At 42.0% G+C, this 18,286-nt stretch overlaps 1 protein-coding gene across 1 annotated transcript in view; it reads left to right on the top strand.

The window, feature by feature from the left end:
* Positions 1 to 1,435: 1,435 nt before the first annotated feature.
* Positions 1,436 to 18,286, top strand: part of ADTRP (androgen dependent TFPI regulating protein) — a 64,232-nt gene continuing 47,381 nt past the window's right edge. The window contains 4 exon segments of the mRNA XM_064476074.1: positions 1,436 to 1,592; positions 8,261 to 8,272; positions 16,802 to 16,839; positions 18,013 to 18,147. Coding sequence (XP_064332144.1) covers positions 1,436 to 1,592; positions 8,261 to 8,272; positions 16,802 to 16,839; positions 18,013 to 18,147 — 342 coding nt within the window.

The raw sequence follows: 18,286 nt of genomic DNA, 5'->3' as shown, positions 1-18,286 counted from the left end.
GGTCATAATAGCACTTACTTCATAGTGATGTTTAGAGTATTAAATGAGTCAATATGTGCAAAGCACTCAGAACAATGCTTGCCGTATAGTAAGTACTGTAACAGTATTAGCTCCTATTGTTATTTACCATTTTAACTTAGGCCATGGAGTTGTGTACAGGGTTTTATGCTTCCCATTTCGCAGATCACCCTCTCGTTTGGGAATGGTTACAATTCAGACTCCACATTACTGGCTCAGGCTTGATCTACCCCCATTTATAATTCCTGATGTTTGGGATCCAATGACTCTGAGGAAATAGGTTTGTTTTTGTTTTATACCCCATGCATAGCCTGCAGTTCTTTCTTCCAGTACTTATAAGCCCTGGTTAAAAATCACTGAACAGCACCAACTGCCGACTTATGTAACTGCATCAGGAGCATTTTCCTTAGGGGTTTGCTCAGAACCCTCTGAGTCAGTTACCCAGGGAAACGAGCTGGTGACGTCACAAGGTATCACATTTCCAGCTCTCTCAGGTCCCTTCTGTAGAGTGTGAGGCAGAGCCTCAGTTCTGAAAGCTTTGCCCAGCCTAAGCAAATTCTTGCCTTCTCCAAGGCAATGTAGAGACCCTCATTCTCTCCCAGCAATGTCTAAACCCAGGTATGTTGGGGAAGTGACCACACATCTTTTTCTGATTCTCTGACCACAGATCTCTTGCTTTGCTTCTTTCCTTCCAGGGAATAGAGATGCCTATGCAAGTGGAGTGTCCAGGACAGCTCTCCATAACTCTTGGTTCTCTAGGATATAGATAAAAAAATTGAAAAAAGAAAAAAAAAACCCCAAAAACCTAAACCCTGGGGCTGCTCCTTGGAGAATCAAGGGTTGTTTCAGGTTTTACAAGGCCTTGGAGGCCAAAGGAATAAGTTACAACACGCTTTTTCCTTCTATTTACTTCCCTCCATGAGCTAAACATGCCCACAAACTCTCCCTTCTGGTTTGTCAACCTGCTTTTCACTCTCTCAAGATACATTATGGCAACTTCTTTGTTCCGCCCAAATGAAAAGAAAATATGGCCATGATGGTATTTCATTAGAGTTTACTGGTGTTTAATGATAAGGTCATTTAGTCTTGTCTCCAACCCAGTCAAACAGTGCAAAGTACATTTCTTGCATTGCTCCCTGCCCTTTTCAAAGCCTATCATACTGATACTTATGCAAATCTGTGGATTACCTACTATTATCTAAATGAAGGCATCTGATAATCAGCAACAATCCTGTCTCCCAAGTTTATGAGGAAAGGAGCCTATGAGAGAAGCAAAATTCAGTCATGTTGAAACTCTCAGTCCCAGAAGGGCGTGTTTTACAGCTCTCTTCTGCTTTAGGACTTCAGCTGTGACCTGCAGAGGTATGCCAGAGAGAAGCTACTTGAGACATTTACAGTTCCCTGGTCAGAGCTAGCCATGACGCGGACTTCTACGTGCATATACCACTTTCTTGTTTTTAGCTGGTATGTCTTCCTCAATTTTCATATCTCACAACAAGTAGGGGATCCGCGGAAATCCAAACTCTTTATAAATGGTGGACAATGGAAGTACCTGACATTCCTGAATCTGGTAAGTTCATATGGCTGTATTGGGAAGCAATCTATTTGTCTATAATATCAGTGCCTCTACACATAGCAGCTTGATTTTATTAAATACAAAATTCCTTGTCTTTCTTCTTTGTCTGTGAGCTTTGGCTTTCTCTTTTATTTCACAACTTGCTCTGAAGAACCCAATTCAGGAGTTACTCATACCTACCTTTTGTACTGGCTAACTATTAAATGCTCTTTTGGAAAGAATCTTATCTTGAAGTTCTTCTCAAATGAGCCCAAATTGGGGACTAAATTAATGGTTTCACCATGGGATTGACTACAAAGGCAGAAAGGATTTTGAACTTTGCTTGGGGAAGTCTGGGGGGGGGGGGGAGCAGAGTGGTGTATGTTGCGTAGGAAGTGCAATTTCCAATGGAGGAATAATGCCATTTTACAGCACACACACAGTGACAGATTTACCTAAGAAATGCAAATACATTTTTCCATGTTCAGATCCCGCATCAAGTTTTTGTAGGCTCAGGTTTCATCTTAAGGACAAATCACCCGACCAAATGGCAAGTACACATTTTCAACTATTTACAAACCAATCACATCACTTGATCCCTTCTTGTTTTCCTAGCCCAGCTGACCACAATCTGATGAATGAAGTGATAAAGTGTGAATGAATGGGAGAAAAACAGATTTTTTAAAAATGTTTTGAGAATATTTTAAATTATTTTTAGAGTTAAAAGTTAAAAATGGTGCATCTTTGGGGATGCTAATTAATGTTTGAGACTTTTTTAACTTAAATGTAAGGTATCATATAAACATCTGATTTCAGAAACTGGACAAAATATTCCAATCCTATAGAATCATAATGCTAGGCAGAGGTAATGCCTAGGATTATGATTGATTGATTGATTGATTGATTGATTGATTGATTTATTAACATTTTTTATTGATTTATAATCATTTTACAATGTTGTGTCAAATTCCAGTGTTCAGCACAATTTTTCAGTTATTCATGGACATATACACACTCATTGTCACATTTTTTTCTCTGTGAGTTATCATAACATTTTGTGTATATTTCCCTGTACTATACAGTGTAATCTTGTTTATCTATTCTACAATTTTGAAATCCCAGGCTATCCCTTCCCACCCTCCACCCCCCTGGTAACCACAAGTCTGTATTCTCTGTCTGTGAGTCTATTTCTGTCCTGTATTTACGCTTTGTTTTTGTTTTTTAGATTCCACATATGAGCGATCTCATATGGTATTTTTCTTTCTCTTTCTGGCTTACTTCACTTAGAATGACATTCTCCAGGAGCATCCATGTTGCTGCAAATGGCATTATGTTGTCGGTTTTTATGGCTGAGTAGTATTCCATTGTATAAATATACCACCTCTTCTTTATCCAGTCACCTGTTGATGGACATTTAGGCTGTTTCCATGTTTTGGCTATTGTAAATAGTACTGCTATGAACATTGGGGTGCAGGTGTCATCCTGAAGTAGATTTCCTTCTGGATACAAGCCCAGGAGTGGGATTCCTGGGTCATATGGTAAGTCTATTCCTAGTCTTTTGAGGAATCTCCACACTGTTTTCCATAGTGGCTGCACCAAACTGCATTCCCACCAGCAGTGTAGGAGGGTTCCCATTTCTCCACAGCCTCTCCAGCATTTGTCATTTGTGGATTTTTGAATGACGGCCATTCTGACTGGTGTGAGGTGATACCTCATTGTAGTTTTGATTTGCATTTCTCTGATAATTAGTGATATTGAGCATTTTTTCATGTGCTTTTTGATCATTTGTATGTCTTCCTTGGAGAACTGCTTGTTTAGGTCTTCTGCCCATTTTTGGATCGGGTTGTTTATTTTTTTCTTATTGAGTCGTATGAGCTGCTTATATATTCTGGAGATCAAGCCTTTGTCGGTTTCAGTTGCAAAAATTTTCTCCCATTCCGTAGGTTTTCTTCTTGTTTTACTTCTGGTTTCCTCTGCTGTGCAGAAGCTTGTAAGTTTCATTAGGTCCCATTTGTTTATTCTTGCTTTTATTTCTTCTAGGAGAAAATTTTTTAAATGTATGTCAGATAATGTTTTGCCTATGTTTTCCTCTAGGAGGTTTATTGTATCTTGTCTTATGTTTAAGTCTTTAATCCATTTTGAGTTGATTTTTGTATATGGTGTAAGGGAGTGTTCTAGCTTCATTGTTTTACATGCTGCTGTCCAGTTTTCCCAACACCATTTGCTGAAGAGACTGTCTTTATTCCAATGTATATTCTTGCCTCCTTTGTCAAAGATGAGTTGACCAAAAGTTTGTGGGTTCATTTCTGGGCTCTCTATTCTGTTCCATTGGTCTATATGTAAGTTTTGGTACCAATACCATGCTGTCTTGATGACTGTAGCTCTATAGTATTGTCTGAAGTCTGGGAGAGTTATTCCTCCAGCCTCTTTCTTTCTCTTCAGTAATGCTTTGGCAATTCTAGGTCTTTGATGGTTCCATATGAATTTTATTATGATTTGTTCTAGTTCTGTGAAATATGTCCTGGGTAATTGGATAGGGATTGCATTAAATCTGTAGATTGCCTTGGGCAGTGTGACCATTTTAACAATATTGATTCTTCCAATCCAAGAGCATGGAATATCTTTCCATTTTTTAAAGTCTTCTTTAATTTCCTTCATCAATGGTTTATAGTTTTCTGTGTATAATTCTTTCACCTCCTTGGTTAGATTTATTCCCAGATATTTTATTACTTTGGGTGCTATTTTAAAGGGGATTGTTTCCTTACTTTCTTCTTCTGTTGATTTATCGTTAGTGTAAAGAAATGCAACTGATTTTTGAACGTTAATTTTGTAACCTGCTACCTTGCTGAATTCTTCAATCAGCTCTAGTAGCTTTTGTGTGGACCTTTTAGGGTTTTCTATATATAGTAACATGTCATCAGCATATAATGACGCTTTTACCTCTTCTTTTCCAATTTGGATCCCTTTTATTTCTTTCTCTTGCCTGACTGCTGTGGCTAGGACTTCCAGGACTATGTTGAATAGGAGTGGTGATAGTGGGCATCCTTGTCTTGTCCCAGATTTTAGTGGGAAGCTTTTGAGTTTTTCACCGTTGAGTACTATGCTGGCTGTAGGTTTGTCATATATAGCTTTTATTATGTTGAGATATGTTCCCTCTATACCCACTTTGGCGAGAGTTTTTATCATAAATGGGTGTTGAATTTTATCAAATGCTTTTTCTGCATCGATGGAGATGATCATGTGGTTTTTGTCCTTTCTCTTGTTGATGTGATGTATTACACTGATTGATTTGCGTATGTTGAACCAGCCTTGTGTCCCTGGGATGAACCCCACTTGGTCATGATGTATAATCTTTTTTGTGTGTTGTTGGGTTCTATTTGCTAAAATTTTGGTGAGGATTTTGGCGTCTATGTTCATCAGTGATATTGGCCTATAATTCTCTTTTTTTGTAGTGTCTTTGCCTGGTTTTGGTATCAGGGTGATGGTGGCTTCATAGAATGAGTTTGGGAGTATTCCCTCCTTTTCAATCGTCTGGAAGAGTTTGAGAAGGACTGGTATGAGTTCTTCTTTGTATGTTTGGTAGAATTCCCCGGTGAAGCCGTCCGGTCCTGGACTTTTATTTGTAGGGAGGTTTTTAATTGCTACTTCTATTTCCTTTCTAGTGATCGGATTGTTCAAGTGTTCAGATTCTTCTTGATTCAGTTTTGGTGGACAGTATGTCTCCAGAAACTTGTCCATCTCCTCTAGGTTATCCAGTTTGGTTCCATATAGTTTTTCATAATGTTCTCGTATGATATTCTGTATTTCTATTTTGTTTGTTGTAATTTCTCCATTTTCCTTTCTTATTTTGCTAATTTGTGCTCTCTCTTTTTTCTTCTTTGTGAGTTTGGCCAGAGGTTTGTCGATTTTATTTACTTTTTCAAAAAACCAGCTTTTGGTTTGGTTGATTTTTTCTATGGTCTTGTTAATCTCTATTGTATTTAATTCCTCTCTGATCTTTATTATTTCCTTCCTTCTGCTGCTTTTTGGGGCTTTTTGTTCTTCTTTTTCTAATTCATTCAGGTGGTGGGTTAAATTGTTTATTTGAGATTGTTCTTCTTTTTTGAAGAAGGCCTGTAACGCTATAAACTTCCCTCTTAGCACTGCCTTTGCTGTGTCCCACAGGTTTTGAGTGGTTGTGCTTTCATTATCATTTGTCTCAAGGTATTTTTTAATTTCAGCTTTGATTTCCTCATTGATCCATTGTTTTTTCAATAACATATTGTTTAATCTCCATGCTTTCCTTTTTTTCTCCTTTGTTTCTCTGTTGTTGATTTCCAGTTTCATGGCATTGTGGTCAGTAAAGATGCTTGAGATAATTTCTATCTTCTTAAAATTGTTGAGGTTTCTTTTGTGCCAAAGTACATGATCGATCCTGGAAAATGTTCCATGTGCACTTGAAAAGAATGTATATCCTATTTTGGGGGGGTGTAATGCTCTGAAAATATCCACCAAATCTAGTTTTTCTATTGTAGTATTTAATTTCTCTGTTGCCTTGTTTATTTTCTGTCTGGAAGATCTGTCTAGTGATGTTAATGCAGTGTGAAAATCTCCAACTATGATTGTATTCCCATCAATATCCCCCTTTATCTCTGTCAGTAATTCTTGTATGTACTTAGGTGCTCCTATATTGGGTGCATATATATTAACGAGTGTGATATCCTCATCTTGTATCACTCCTTTAAATCATTATAAAATGTCCTTCTTTATCTTTCTTTACGGCCTTTGTTTTAAAGTCTATTTTGTCTGAAATCAGTACTGCAACACCTGCTTTTTTGGCTTTTCCATTTGCATGGAATATCCTTTTCCATTCTTTCACTCTCAATCTATATGTGTCCTTCTCCCTAAAGTGGGTCTCTTGTATGCAGCATATTGAAGGTTCTTGCTTTATTATCCAGTCTGCCACTCTGTGTCTTTTGACTGGAGCATATAGTCCATTAACATTTACAGTAATTAATGATAGATGTGTGTTTATTGCCATTTTGAACTTATCTTTGCAGTTGAATTGGTATATCCTCTTTGTTCCTTTCTTCTTCCTTTTGTGGTTTGGTAATTTTCCTTTGTATTATCATGGACTTTATTTAATTTTTGTGACTCCTTTGTAAATTTTTGGCTTGTGGTTACCCTTTTTTGTAAATCTATCAACCCATTACTATAACTGTTTTTATTAAACTGATAGTAACATGATCTCAAACCCATCCTACTGTTAAAAAAAATTTTTAAAAAGAAAAAAAAAATATTCTATATTTCCCTGCCTCCCTCTCCCACTCTCAGTGATTTGTATGTCTTCTTTTATAATTTCATGTTTACTTTATTTGTAATTCATGAGTTATCACCTTTCCAGTTGTGTGTTTCTCATTTCTGTAGCATCCTGCTGCTTTTCTATTTAGAATAGCCCTTTCAATATTTCTTTTAGCATGGGTTTAGTATTGCTAAACTCCTGCAGCTTTTTTTTGTCTGTGAAACTCTTTATTTCTCCTTCTATCCTCAAGGATAGCCTTGCTGGATAAAGGATCCTAGGCTGCATCTTTTTTTCATTCAGGGCTTTGAATATATCTTGCCACTCCCTTCTGGCCTGTAGTGTTTGTGTAGAGAAATCAGCTGAGAGCCTTATGGGGGTTCCCTTGTAACTTACTCTTTGCTTTTCTCTTGCTGCCTTTAGAATCATTTCTTTATCCTTGACTCTGGCCATCTTGATTATGATATGTCTTGGTGTGGGTCTATTTGGGTTCTTCCTGTTTGGGACCCTCTGAGCTTCCTGTACTTGGATATCTGATTCCTTCTTTAAGTTTGGGAAGTTTTCAGTCATGATTTCTTCAAAAACCTTTTCAATCCCCTTTGATCTTTCTTCTCCTTCTGGGACCCCTATTATGCGAAGATTGGGACGCTTTATATTATCCCATAGGTCCCTTATGCTATTTTCATTATTTTTTATTTGCTTCTCTTGTAGTTCTTCTGAATGGGTGCTTTCTATTGCCCTGTCTTCTAGATCACTAATTTGTTCTTCTGCATTATCTAGTCGGCTTTGCACAGCTATTAGATCATTCCTCATCTCTGTCAATGAGTTTACCCATTCTACTTGGCTCTTCTTTATAGCTTCAATTTCATTTTTGACATATTTTATATCTCTAAACACTATCTCTTTTAATTCCTTCAGCAATTCGATCACTCCTTTTTTGAAATCTTGATCTAGTAGGCTATCGATGTCTATTTCGTTGATCTTTCTTTCAGGGGATTTCTCTTGTTCTTTTAATTGGGAAAGGTTTTTCTGCTGCTTCATCTTGCTCATACCTCTTTGGCACTGTGGTTTATGGAGTATCAGTTGTTTATTTTGGTCCTTAAGGATTTTATCTACCTGATGCCTATTTAGGAATAGAACTTAGGAAAAAAAGAAAAATAAATAAGAGAGAGAGAGAAAGAATTTTAAAAGAAGGGAGAAAGAGGGTTTGAAAACAGTGTATAATGAATAATAGAAGAGTGAGTTGAAGCAGAGTATTAATCGGGTTGAGACGTCCTTTTAAAACCTTTACAAAAAAAGGGGGGGGAGATGAATAGATGTATTTGAAACCTGTGTCTAATCAATAGCAGGACATCAAAACCCAAGAGAAATAGAAATGAATTAAGAAGTAAAGATTAAGAGAGTAATAGAAAATAGAACAGGTAAAAACAGATTTAAAAAAAAAAGGGGGGGGGGGGTTTGTCGGTGTTCTCCTGGAGTCTGTGTGCTTTTAATGTGAAGTCTTTCTGTCTTCGTCCTGTTTTAGAAGCTCAGCTTGCTGTTTTCAGAGGCCCTCCATTGGCGCCCTCTTCTGTGCTGCTCCCAGCACCTGTCGGCAAGCAGATCGCGCCTCCTCCTAACACTGGGTCAGGTGCAGCTCTCTGCTGTGGGCGGGCGGGTCGCTGCCCCTCCGGATGCCGCAGTCAGATGTTGCAGACTGGCCAGGTAGGAGGGCGGGTCGTGCCCCCTCCCAGCACCTCGGTCAGGGGCTGTGTTCCTGCCCCAAAGGCGGGGGGGGGGGGGCCGCTCTCCCTCTACCTGCACCGCCGGTAGTTCCGCTCTCTGTGCGGCTGCGCGCTCCGCCCTGGTCGGCGCTCCGCGGGTGGGCTCGGGGAAGACCGAGGGACAGCCCTGTCCCTGCTCCGAGCCAGAACCCAGCTCCTTGTTTGTCTTTGTGGAGCAAGTTCTCTGAGGGACCAGGATGGAAGGATCCTATCTGCCCCAGGCTGCAGGCCAGTCTCAGTCTGGCCTTTGAGGCTGCTAAGCCCTTCGGTGAGGATGTAGGTTTCGCCCCCACCCCCGCCTGAGTGCTCAGCGCGGAGGATATGGCGGCTGTGCCTGAGCCCCGCCTCTCTTCCCCTGAAAACTTTCCGCGGGTTTTCAGAGATGGGGGTGTGCACCCTTCCCCCGAGAGCACATCAACCTTGCTGTTTTATGGAGGGCCCAGGTTGTTCTGCCCTGTGCACCCACAGCCACGGCGCGCAGCCCCTTGCGTTCCCCCCGGGGCTGCCTCCGTGCAGCCACTTCCGTCCTCCGGCCGGCTTGTGCAGCCTGGCCCTGCCCGCCGCTGCCGGCCCGCATCTCAGGCTGGGTGTCGGGGGGACGCTCTGTGCCCGTTTAACTTAGTTCTGTTAGTCAAGGGCTGCTCTGTACAGATCCGAGCCTCGGAGGCTCCCCCTCCGTCCCTCTGGCCTCTCAGTTGGAGAGGGGAGACCCAGCGAGCGAGCGCCAGTCCTCCTTTGCCGCTCCCTCCCCGCGGGACCCGTCCCGCGCTGCTTTGCCTTTTGTTCTTTCTTTTTTCCTTTTCTCCTACCAGATTTTTGGCGTCTTTATCTTTTGAAGAGGGCGATGTTCTGTCGGAGATCCACAGGTGTTCTGGTTGGCTGAGTGGGTCTGTAGATGTGGGTCTTGGTGTATTTGTGGGAGAGGGTGACCTGCGAGCGTCCTTCTACTCCGCCATCTTCTCCGTCTCCTGATTTATTTATTATAAGAAAAAAATGACGCTCTGAAATGCTAAGGAGAGGAAATTCAGAAAGTTCAAATCAAAGAGGCCTGGAGGTTCTGCTTCCTCCTCTCTGGTACTTTGCTGGTCTTTGATTTTGGCCTGAAAGATCTGAGCCCTGAACCTAGCTCTACTGTGCTTGAAAAATATCAAGATGACTGCTTGTTTAAATCATAGAATTTAATGAAAACACAAACTAAAAATAGAAATAGTAACAAAAAATTTTTGTAGAATTAGAATAATACTGTAAAAATCTCAGCTTTATGTACCTATTAGCTTCATGTTCAGAAGAGTCAACTTAAAGTCATCAGTGTCTGTAGCCAGGATTGATGGTCTAATCAAACCCAGATTCTAGTATGGATGTCCCACCTCACTCACACTAAGCATGGGTAAGACAGATTCATCACCTACCCCAACAAACCAGCTCTCTTGACTTCTTAATTCTAGCTCAGTTACAGTCTCAGAGACACTCATCTGTCAAAGACATTGTTATTTCCTAGTGATAATCCCCTTTTTGTTCCCTGATTAATCAGCCACCAAATCCTATGTTTTTCCTTTTGCTAGGTTCATCCCTTTTCCCCCAATCCTACTTCCCCCTCGTTGCAGGCTCTTATTAATTTGTACCTAGATGATCAGATCATCTCTTCATTTTCCTCTCATTATCAATCCATCCAACTACCACTCAGATTTCAGATTAATCTTCCCAAAGCACTGTTTTTGGTTTTTTGTTTTAAACATCATGAGCCTGCTTGAGAAGTGTGATCTGCTACTCAAGAAACTGCAGTGGCTCCCTTCTACCTTATGAGACCAATTCCAGACTTTTGATTTAAGAGCTTACCTGCCTACCTAGCCTTCTGGCACTCCTCTCCCCAGGAAGGCTGCTCTGTTCTCCAGGAAGGCTTGTGTCTTCTCCAGTGTTGGTCCCTAGGCTTTTTCTGTCACTGCTCTATGCATATTACACTTTCCTTGAACGAAGGGCCTACCTGCTTCTCCAGTTTTCTGCTTTCATAGACCACTTGAAATCACATATTCTTAAACATCTCTGATTACCAACTCTAGCCCAAATTGGTTTTTCCTTTCTCTGAGGTTTTATAGCATCTCTCAGTCACTGTTTATGTGTAGTATTGTCTTCTTATTTCTACTCACACATGAATCTTAACATTGTAACCAAATTGTAAATGACTCCAAAACAGGAGTTTTCATCTCCTGGGTCCTTGCCAACCCTAGCATTCTACAATTTTTACATTGTATTTGATACAGTGGCTGGCAAAGATTACCCTCATAATAAAAACTGAGTGACCTGGTATGTTGACTGGACTTGACCTCAGATTCTTCTGCATTCCTGAGCAGTATAGTCTCTTCTGCCATCTTCTGGCCCCTGAAATGGGCAGAGAGGGCTTACCTGGGGCTGTTTCCTTTCTGCTCTCTGTTAGGTGCCATTTTGAAAGTGTGACTTAATGCAACATTTTCCAATTAGTGAATTTGGGATGAATGTGTTTTAGAGAATCAATTTAAGGACAGACTTCAAATAAGTTACTTTATGTGAAATATTGGGCCTTAAAATTTCTAACTCTTGAGGTCTTCTGGGCTGACTAATAGTTGTGTTTCTTAATGATTAATTAGTGTAATTAATTATTAACTAGTTAATGGTTGCATTTATAAAATCATAGAGATTTCAAAACTTGCTGTAACACTCAACTTTATATACGCTTATTGAAATCAGAATCCCATCCTGATTTCCAGGAAATTTATACCCCTCTTCTTTTAACAGCTTTAATTTCTAGTTGGCTGAATATCAGTTACAGCCCCTAAAAACAAAATCCACCTCAATGCAAGTCAGCATTCTAAATGTGCCCATTTCCTCCTGAAGCTACTCCAGGAGATTCAAAGGATTGATGCTTGGGGGTGGGATGAGCTGGTGTGATGGGGTGCCACTGAAAACTGGTCATGGTGACCAAGTCCTGCATAGTGCCTAAGGAGAATAAAGGAAGGAGAGGGGAGATGTGAGTCTCTGCCTAATGAGGGAGTAAACTGACCCCAGGGAAGAGGCAGCTAGTTCTCTGTTGGAAGGGGAAGACAATGTAACCTAGCAGTTATAAGCATGAGCTCTAGGATCATCAGCTCTCTGGGATGGTACCTCAGCTCCACCTGTACTGACACTGAGACAGGTATTTCTTTGTATCTTCTATTTCCAAATCTGTCAAATGGAAATAAAAACAGTGAATAGCCACAGAGTGACCATAAGGGATTAATGACCTGACATGAGGGAAGCATTCAGAATGGTGTAAGCAGTGGACGATGGAAAGAGAAGATGGGAGGGTGCTGGTGAGCTTCTAATCATCTCATCTTTGAGTAGAGCAGAGGCAGTGCAGAAGGGAAGGTGATTTTTGGGGACATCAGCTTCTCACTGAGCTCCATGGTTACTGGGTCATGGATCCAGGCAAGGATCACCCACCTGCTTCATTGCTTAAGTATCTCCCTCTGCAGGCTTCATGCTCCAACTTCCCAGCTAGAGGAGGATTGCTATGCAGCCATTGTTTTCCCTGTATAATAGCTGCCCAGGTGGATGCCCTCAGGCACTGGAGAAGTCCCAGAGGCAGACTGCAGGCTCAGGCAGAGGGCAGTGAATCCTCTGAATGAGGCAGCTCCCAGAAGCTGGTATGGAGACAAGGCAGTGCTGTGGACACCCTCAGGGTGCTCGTGCTGGCTCAGACTCCCAGTGCCTGTGTCTTCCACAAATGTTGTGGTCCCTCTTTTCTAACCACTCCACTTCTGTCCAGGGACAGTCCCTGACTCTGGGGAATGCAAGCTACGGGGAGGAGATGGAGGGAATTTTCAGCTGCAATTTAAACTGGCCTGCAGAATTCATACAGTTTGCAGGGTTTTTCTCTTTTTAAAAATAAATTTCCCTCTGAGACATGGTTAGAGGTGGTGCTTCATAACTGGGATCTCCAGGGGAGATGCTGGGTGGGCCCCTCCCTGTTTCCCTCACCCCACTTCACCAACATAGGCACAACCTTTCCTTTCCCTCTTTACAAAGGTGCCCAAGCCTCAGGCAGCTCTGACCTCATTTTCTTCAAGTTCTCAGGATGACAACAGCAACCTCATTACATAGGTCCTCAGGGATGGCAAGCAGGGCCAGGGGTAGAGAGATCCTTGAGGATGTTCCATTGTCCAAACTCCAAGGTAGCCCATGAACGTGAGAAGGCAGGGATCCATTTACAGTATTCAACACCCACTTCAGTATTTGGGGCTAACCTTTCATTTCCATCATTGGGTTAATATATTACTTTGTGGAACTCTTCAGCTCAGCAGAGTCAGAAATACACTTAACTGTCTATTCCACAAAAATGCTTAAGACCACTGTTTTTAGCTCTCAGATAGCTGAAAGAATGAGAGCTGACAGAAAAGAAGAGTCACTACCAGCACCCAAAATAAAATAGCTGTAATTTATTGAGCAACCATGATATAGCATTTTGGTAGGTTCTTTGCACACAGTATAGAGATAAGTGATTGAAGACCTAGCTTCTGAAGCCAGACTGCCTGGGTGCCACTTACCTACCGCGTGATCTTGAGTGAGTTACCTAACTTCTCTGTGCCTCAGTTTCCCCATATGTAGTGGGTACCGTCGTGTGGCACACAGATGCCCTCATCTCCCCAGTATGGAGTTACTCATTCCTTAGTTCCTGGAGAAGGAGTGTTGGCCACTGATGACCCACAGTTGAGCTCTTGTCCCAGAATTGTCCTCAGCAAAAGGTAGCTACCCAGACCAAGGCTTAGAGCCCTCCCTGGGGTTGCTACAACCAATGACTGGCTGATCTGGGGTACAAAGGCCAGGCTCCAGGACAATTCTGAAGGGGCAGCTCAGCTCCAGAGCTCCTTTGGGGATTAGCTAATCTCATGCAACTACACTGCCTTTCTGGATTTCCTGCTGCTCAGTCCTTCTCTCTGCCTCCCTCCTTTCTTCCCACAGATGTTCTGAGAGCATTTCTCAATGAACACTCTGCAGGCAGATCTCAGAATCTCAGATTCTGTTTGCCAAGGAACTTGACCTACATAATGTAAAATAGTAAATGTACAGAAAATGTTCCTCCTCCGCCTCTTTCTTCTTCCTAATAAAAACATATTAACATAGAGCCTGCTCTGGCCTGTACTGTGTCTAATTTCTCGCACCTAATAGGCATTCTGTGAATGCTGGCTGCATAAATAAATGATCAGAACATGATTCTAACTGGTAAGAGCCAATTTCTAGAAAACCCCACCCCACATGTCATGTAGACATGTAAGACAGTCTACCCCATGGCCATTCTACTGCTACCTTGAAGCCTGCTGTCATCAGCTACACAACACTGGCCAAGCATTCTTACAAATCTTCCTCCCAGCCCATCCCTCAATGTTCTTACTTTCTTCTCTTTTTTTCTTCATCATTCCAGCTTGTTCTTCATATCATTTCTTCACCTATGTTCTTTATTTCATTCTTTTATCTCTTTCATAAGCTAAGTGCACATGAATGATGGCTGAAATAGTATATGACATATAATACAGAATTATTTGGCAAGTCTTCCTCTACCTACACCAAATACCACCACCCTTACCACCACAGTCCCCTTGTACAGAATACTCATCACAATTAGTCCCCATGTGCTGTTTTATTCTGGATTAGTCTCCATGGCAAGTATTGCATCATTTCAAAGACAAGACCTGAGAAAGTCCCAGCCTGTCTGAGTCAGGCACGGAGAGCTGAGCTAGGCGCTGGATGACTTGACTCATCCAGTAAGAGTTGTAATATCTTGCTCAGGAAACTTGCGGAATCTCCCTCTCTGGAATTATTTTTTAAATGAAGAAATTCTCATTTCCTGGGATAGTTTAAGAGGGTTGTAGCTTAAAGCAAGGAAAATAAACTTGACAACTTAGAAAGGTTAAGCTTCTGTGATTTCAAGATTTTTGTGAGGACAGAAATGTAAAAACTAAATATTCTTTAGCTGTGGTTTCTTAAATTGCACTAATTATAAAAAAATTTAAATTCAGCTCTCCCAGGTGGTGAGTTTGTCAGCTAGTAACAAAAATGGAAGACAGCTAACAAACTTAGTTCAGCAGTATTTCAGAACAAGGCATAAAAGAACAAACAGAATGAGGGAAGAACTGGTAGAAAAGACAAATTGGAGAACAACAACACTGAAGTAACCCTTGCCCAGTAGATACCATTAGCTCTTCTTTTTTGAGCAGCCAAATTAGTTGAGAAATGTGAACACCTGTAATTTTATTGTAAGAGTCATAAAAGATGACCAGTTGTTACTGTCTTATTTTAATGTTGCTGCGTCAGTTTGCTGGGGCTGCCATGCCACAGACTGGGCGGCTTAAACAACAGAATTAATTTCCTCACAGTTCTGGAGGCCAGAAGTCCAAGATCAAGATGCTAGCAGGACTGATTTCTATGAGCCTCTCTCCTTGGCTTGTAGACACTACCTTCTCCTTGTGTCTGTGTGGGTCTGTGTCCCAATCTCCTCTTATAAGGACACCAGTCCTATAGGATTAGGGCCCATCCTACTGTCCTCATTTTAACTTAATCACCTCTCTAAAGATCCTATCCCCTATACAACCACTTTCTGAAGTACTGAGGGTCATAACTTCAACATATGAATTTTGGGGGGGATATAATTCAGTCCCTAACAGCTGCCATTTTCCCCCTTGGCTGTTCTTTCTGTGCATGTCTTATAAACACTCCAGTGTATTGTCCTTAGAGAATGAGCAGACCACTGTACAGTTTGATGAGCTGATCCAAATCTGTAGTTGAGACCCTCCAGGAAGCCTCCCCATTGAGTGAGTCAACGCTGGCTCCCTCTCCTTGCTCCCCAGATCTGCTGTGGTTTCAATGGGCCCCAGTTCTTGCCTATTTATTTTCTTCGCAACACCCTAGCCCCTCCTTCCTGAGCTCCAATGGGGGCGGGGGCTCCATAAATATTCCTTGTTGATACAGATGATGGCATGTCAGTATGGATTAAGATCAATGGAGACAAGGCTGCTTCATTCACACAGCTGGCATCTTTCCAATGTGGCATATGCCTGTGAAATAGTGTGTGAGCTGAGGGTGGAGGGGGAGATGTGATTGGCAAGTCTGTGGTGTGGAGCAAATTTCTATCGGTGAAGGAGAAGCCACGGAGGCTCTGAGTAATGTGTTCTTTTCCCCAGTCCAATTTCCACATTCTGTGACTGGGAAAGGCAAGAGAAAGTCAGGACAAGCTTGACTCATGTTGATGCTAGGAAGCTCTCATGAAGGAAAGTGGTCACATAGACTTCACATGCTGGGTGGAGGCAGCCTCTCCTCAAGGATGGAAAACCCAGCAGATGCTCAGTGCTCAGTGCGTGATTAATTGCTGTGTTGATACGACAGTGCAGGCCTCTTCATCCTAGGCCCAGGCCCCTTGCCTGTCCTTCCTAACTATAGCTGCTGCCTGTGGTGGCCTCAGGGGTGAGGTGAGAGCTTCTGGGGGAGAAGGGAGGAGGCAACTTCTTCTACCATCCATGTGCAAAGATTGCACTCCAAATTCTACAGCCCTTAGGGGCTGAGTGGCAAAAGTAAATGACAAGTATTGGGGTGGCAGCCTCTTTATGCGTTGAAAGCTGTTGCCCCCTCCCTGGGACACCCCTTTCTGGCTTAAAGCCTCCTCCTCCCTCAGGGGCCATGGGGTTCTTGAACACTTCTAGTTTTCCACCATCTGATCATTCTTTGCTATATTGCTTATTGCTGCCCGCTTAGCCCCTCTATCCCCTAGATGAGGGTATTTTCCCAGCATTTGCTTCTCATTTCTCTCCTCTCTGTCCTCTCTTCATTAATCTCATCCCACCACGGGGTTCACTCCCTGGATCTGCACGCCCCACCTCCTAGGTCTGCATTTCCAAATGGAAGTTCCTCTAGGCAAGTGGTTCTCAACCTTGGCTGCCCTGATTAGAATCACCTGAGAGAATTTTTAAAACTCCTGATGTCTAGGCTACACCTCAAGACCCATTAAATTAGAATCAAGGAGTCTGAGAATCAGGCATCAGTATTTTTTAAAATAATATTAAATTCTCCCACTTGGAGATAATGGTCTCTCTTCTGACCTGTGCTTTGTCTTTATTCTTAGAAACCTTGTTTTGTTTTGTTCTGTTTTGAAGTCTGGCTCAAGAAGCAGCCTCTGGGTTTCAAATCCTGGCTTTGACATTTATCAAACATGAGACTGTAGGCAAGTCTGTTCATCTCTCTGTGCCCTAGTTTACTCACCTGTAAAATGGGAAATGGAGAGGCAATAATAGGATTTAATCTCATAAAATTATTATAAGAAATTAAAAGCTTAGATCTTGTTAATGCCTGGCACATAACAAATAGAATTGAGTAGTCATTAAGATTTTTAAGTAATAAATTTATGTCTAATCCGGTGGCTCTAGAATTTTAGCATATATCAGGCTCACCTGGAGACTTTGGTACAAAATAAGTTCCTGGGCCCAATTCCTGGAGATTCTGATTCCATAGTCTGGGGGGCGGCACTTCGAACGCGCTTTGGGGTGCTGCTGGTGCTGCTGGTCTGAGGACCCAGCTGGGAGTACTGCTGGCCTAATCCATCTCTGAGTTCTCTTCTACCCACCCTTTCAGCCCTAGGAGATGCAGGAGGCTGGCTCTGCTAGAGCTTTGCTAGGGTTCAGAGCTCAGAGTTGGTTCCCCAGCAGCCAACTTTGCTAGTCATTAGTCCAGCCCTCCAGGTTCCAGAACTTGCCTGACTCATACTCTCAGAGCAGAGTCCAGGCTGTTACTTTTGTAGCAATCCAGAGCTTTCAAGAAACAGGACAGATTATGATGCAGTAACTCAAAACCAACCTTAACTCTGTATTGTTATGACCCTTGGCACAGAATGACAAGATGCCATTTTGTGCATCTCCCTCAGGAGAGCACAGAGCTCCTCCATGGTGCTCTTGATCCTGATTCTGGCTTCTCTAATGAGATTGCAGCACTAAGCATTAAAAAAATTTTTCTTCCTAGGAAGAGGCCAGAATATATCCACCATTGTGTCTGGATCTTTGCTCTTGGGCTGTTTATTTGGTTTTTCCCACCTCTGGGCTGCCAAGGTATCTATCTCATTACATTCTCTTTTTAAGCTATTTTGTTTCCATTTTAGCTCTACTCCATTACACTAAATACTGTACACATTATTATCCCCTAAACAACTTTACTCAATCAGTTTTAGCAAGCAAGGTCAGGGCCCAGTGAGCTGCAAGACCAGCCTTTGAATTGGCTCCCAACCAAAACAGCCAGCAGCCCCCTCCTTCTCAAATCAATATTGCTCCTGAGGGATAGTGCTTTACGTCAGTGAAGAATGTATTAATTAAAACAAATGAAAATGCCCTCATTTGTTGTAATGAATTTAGCTCTTGCAGGCCATTTTCTATGGGGTCGCCTGCCTGGAAGATGTGCTGAAAATAACTACAGGAAAAAAAGACATTAAGTTCGTAACTGCCTTCAGAGACCTGCTTTTCACCACACTGGTTTTTCCAATATCCACAGTAAGTGATAGAGATGTGCAAGTAATATACTACACAGAGCACATGGATGGACCCTTCTTCTGGGCTGTTTGGGACCCCTTTATTGTAATCAGGGCAACTGCATTTGCAAAACTGGACTGTCTGAGGACTGTTTCACATT

This window comes from Camelus dromedarius, chromosome 19, assembly GCF_036321535.1.
Source record: "Camelus dromedarius isolate mCamDro1 chromosome 19, mCamDro1.pat, whole genome shotgun sequence".
Lineage (NCBI taxonomy): Eukaryota > Metazoa > Chordata > Mammalia > Artiodactyla > Camelidae > Camelus > Camelus dromedarius.
The sequence above is the reverse complement of the archived record's forward strand: the minus strand, read 5'-3'. Positions and strand labels throughout refer to the sequence as shown.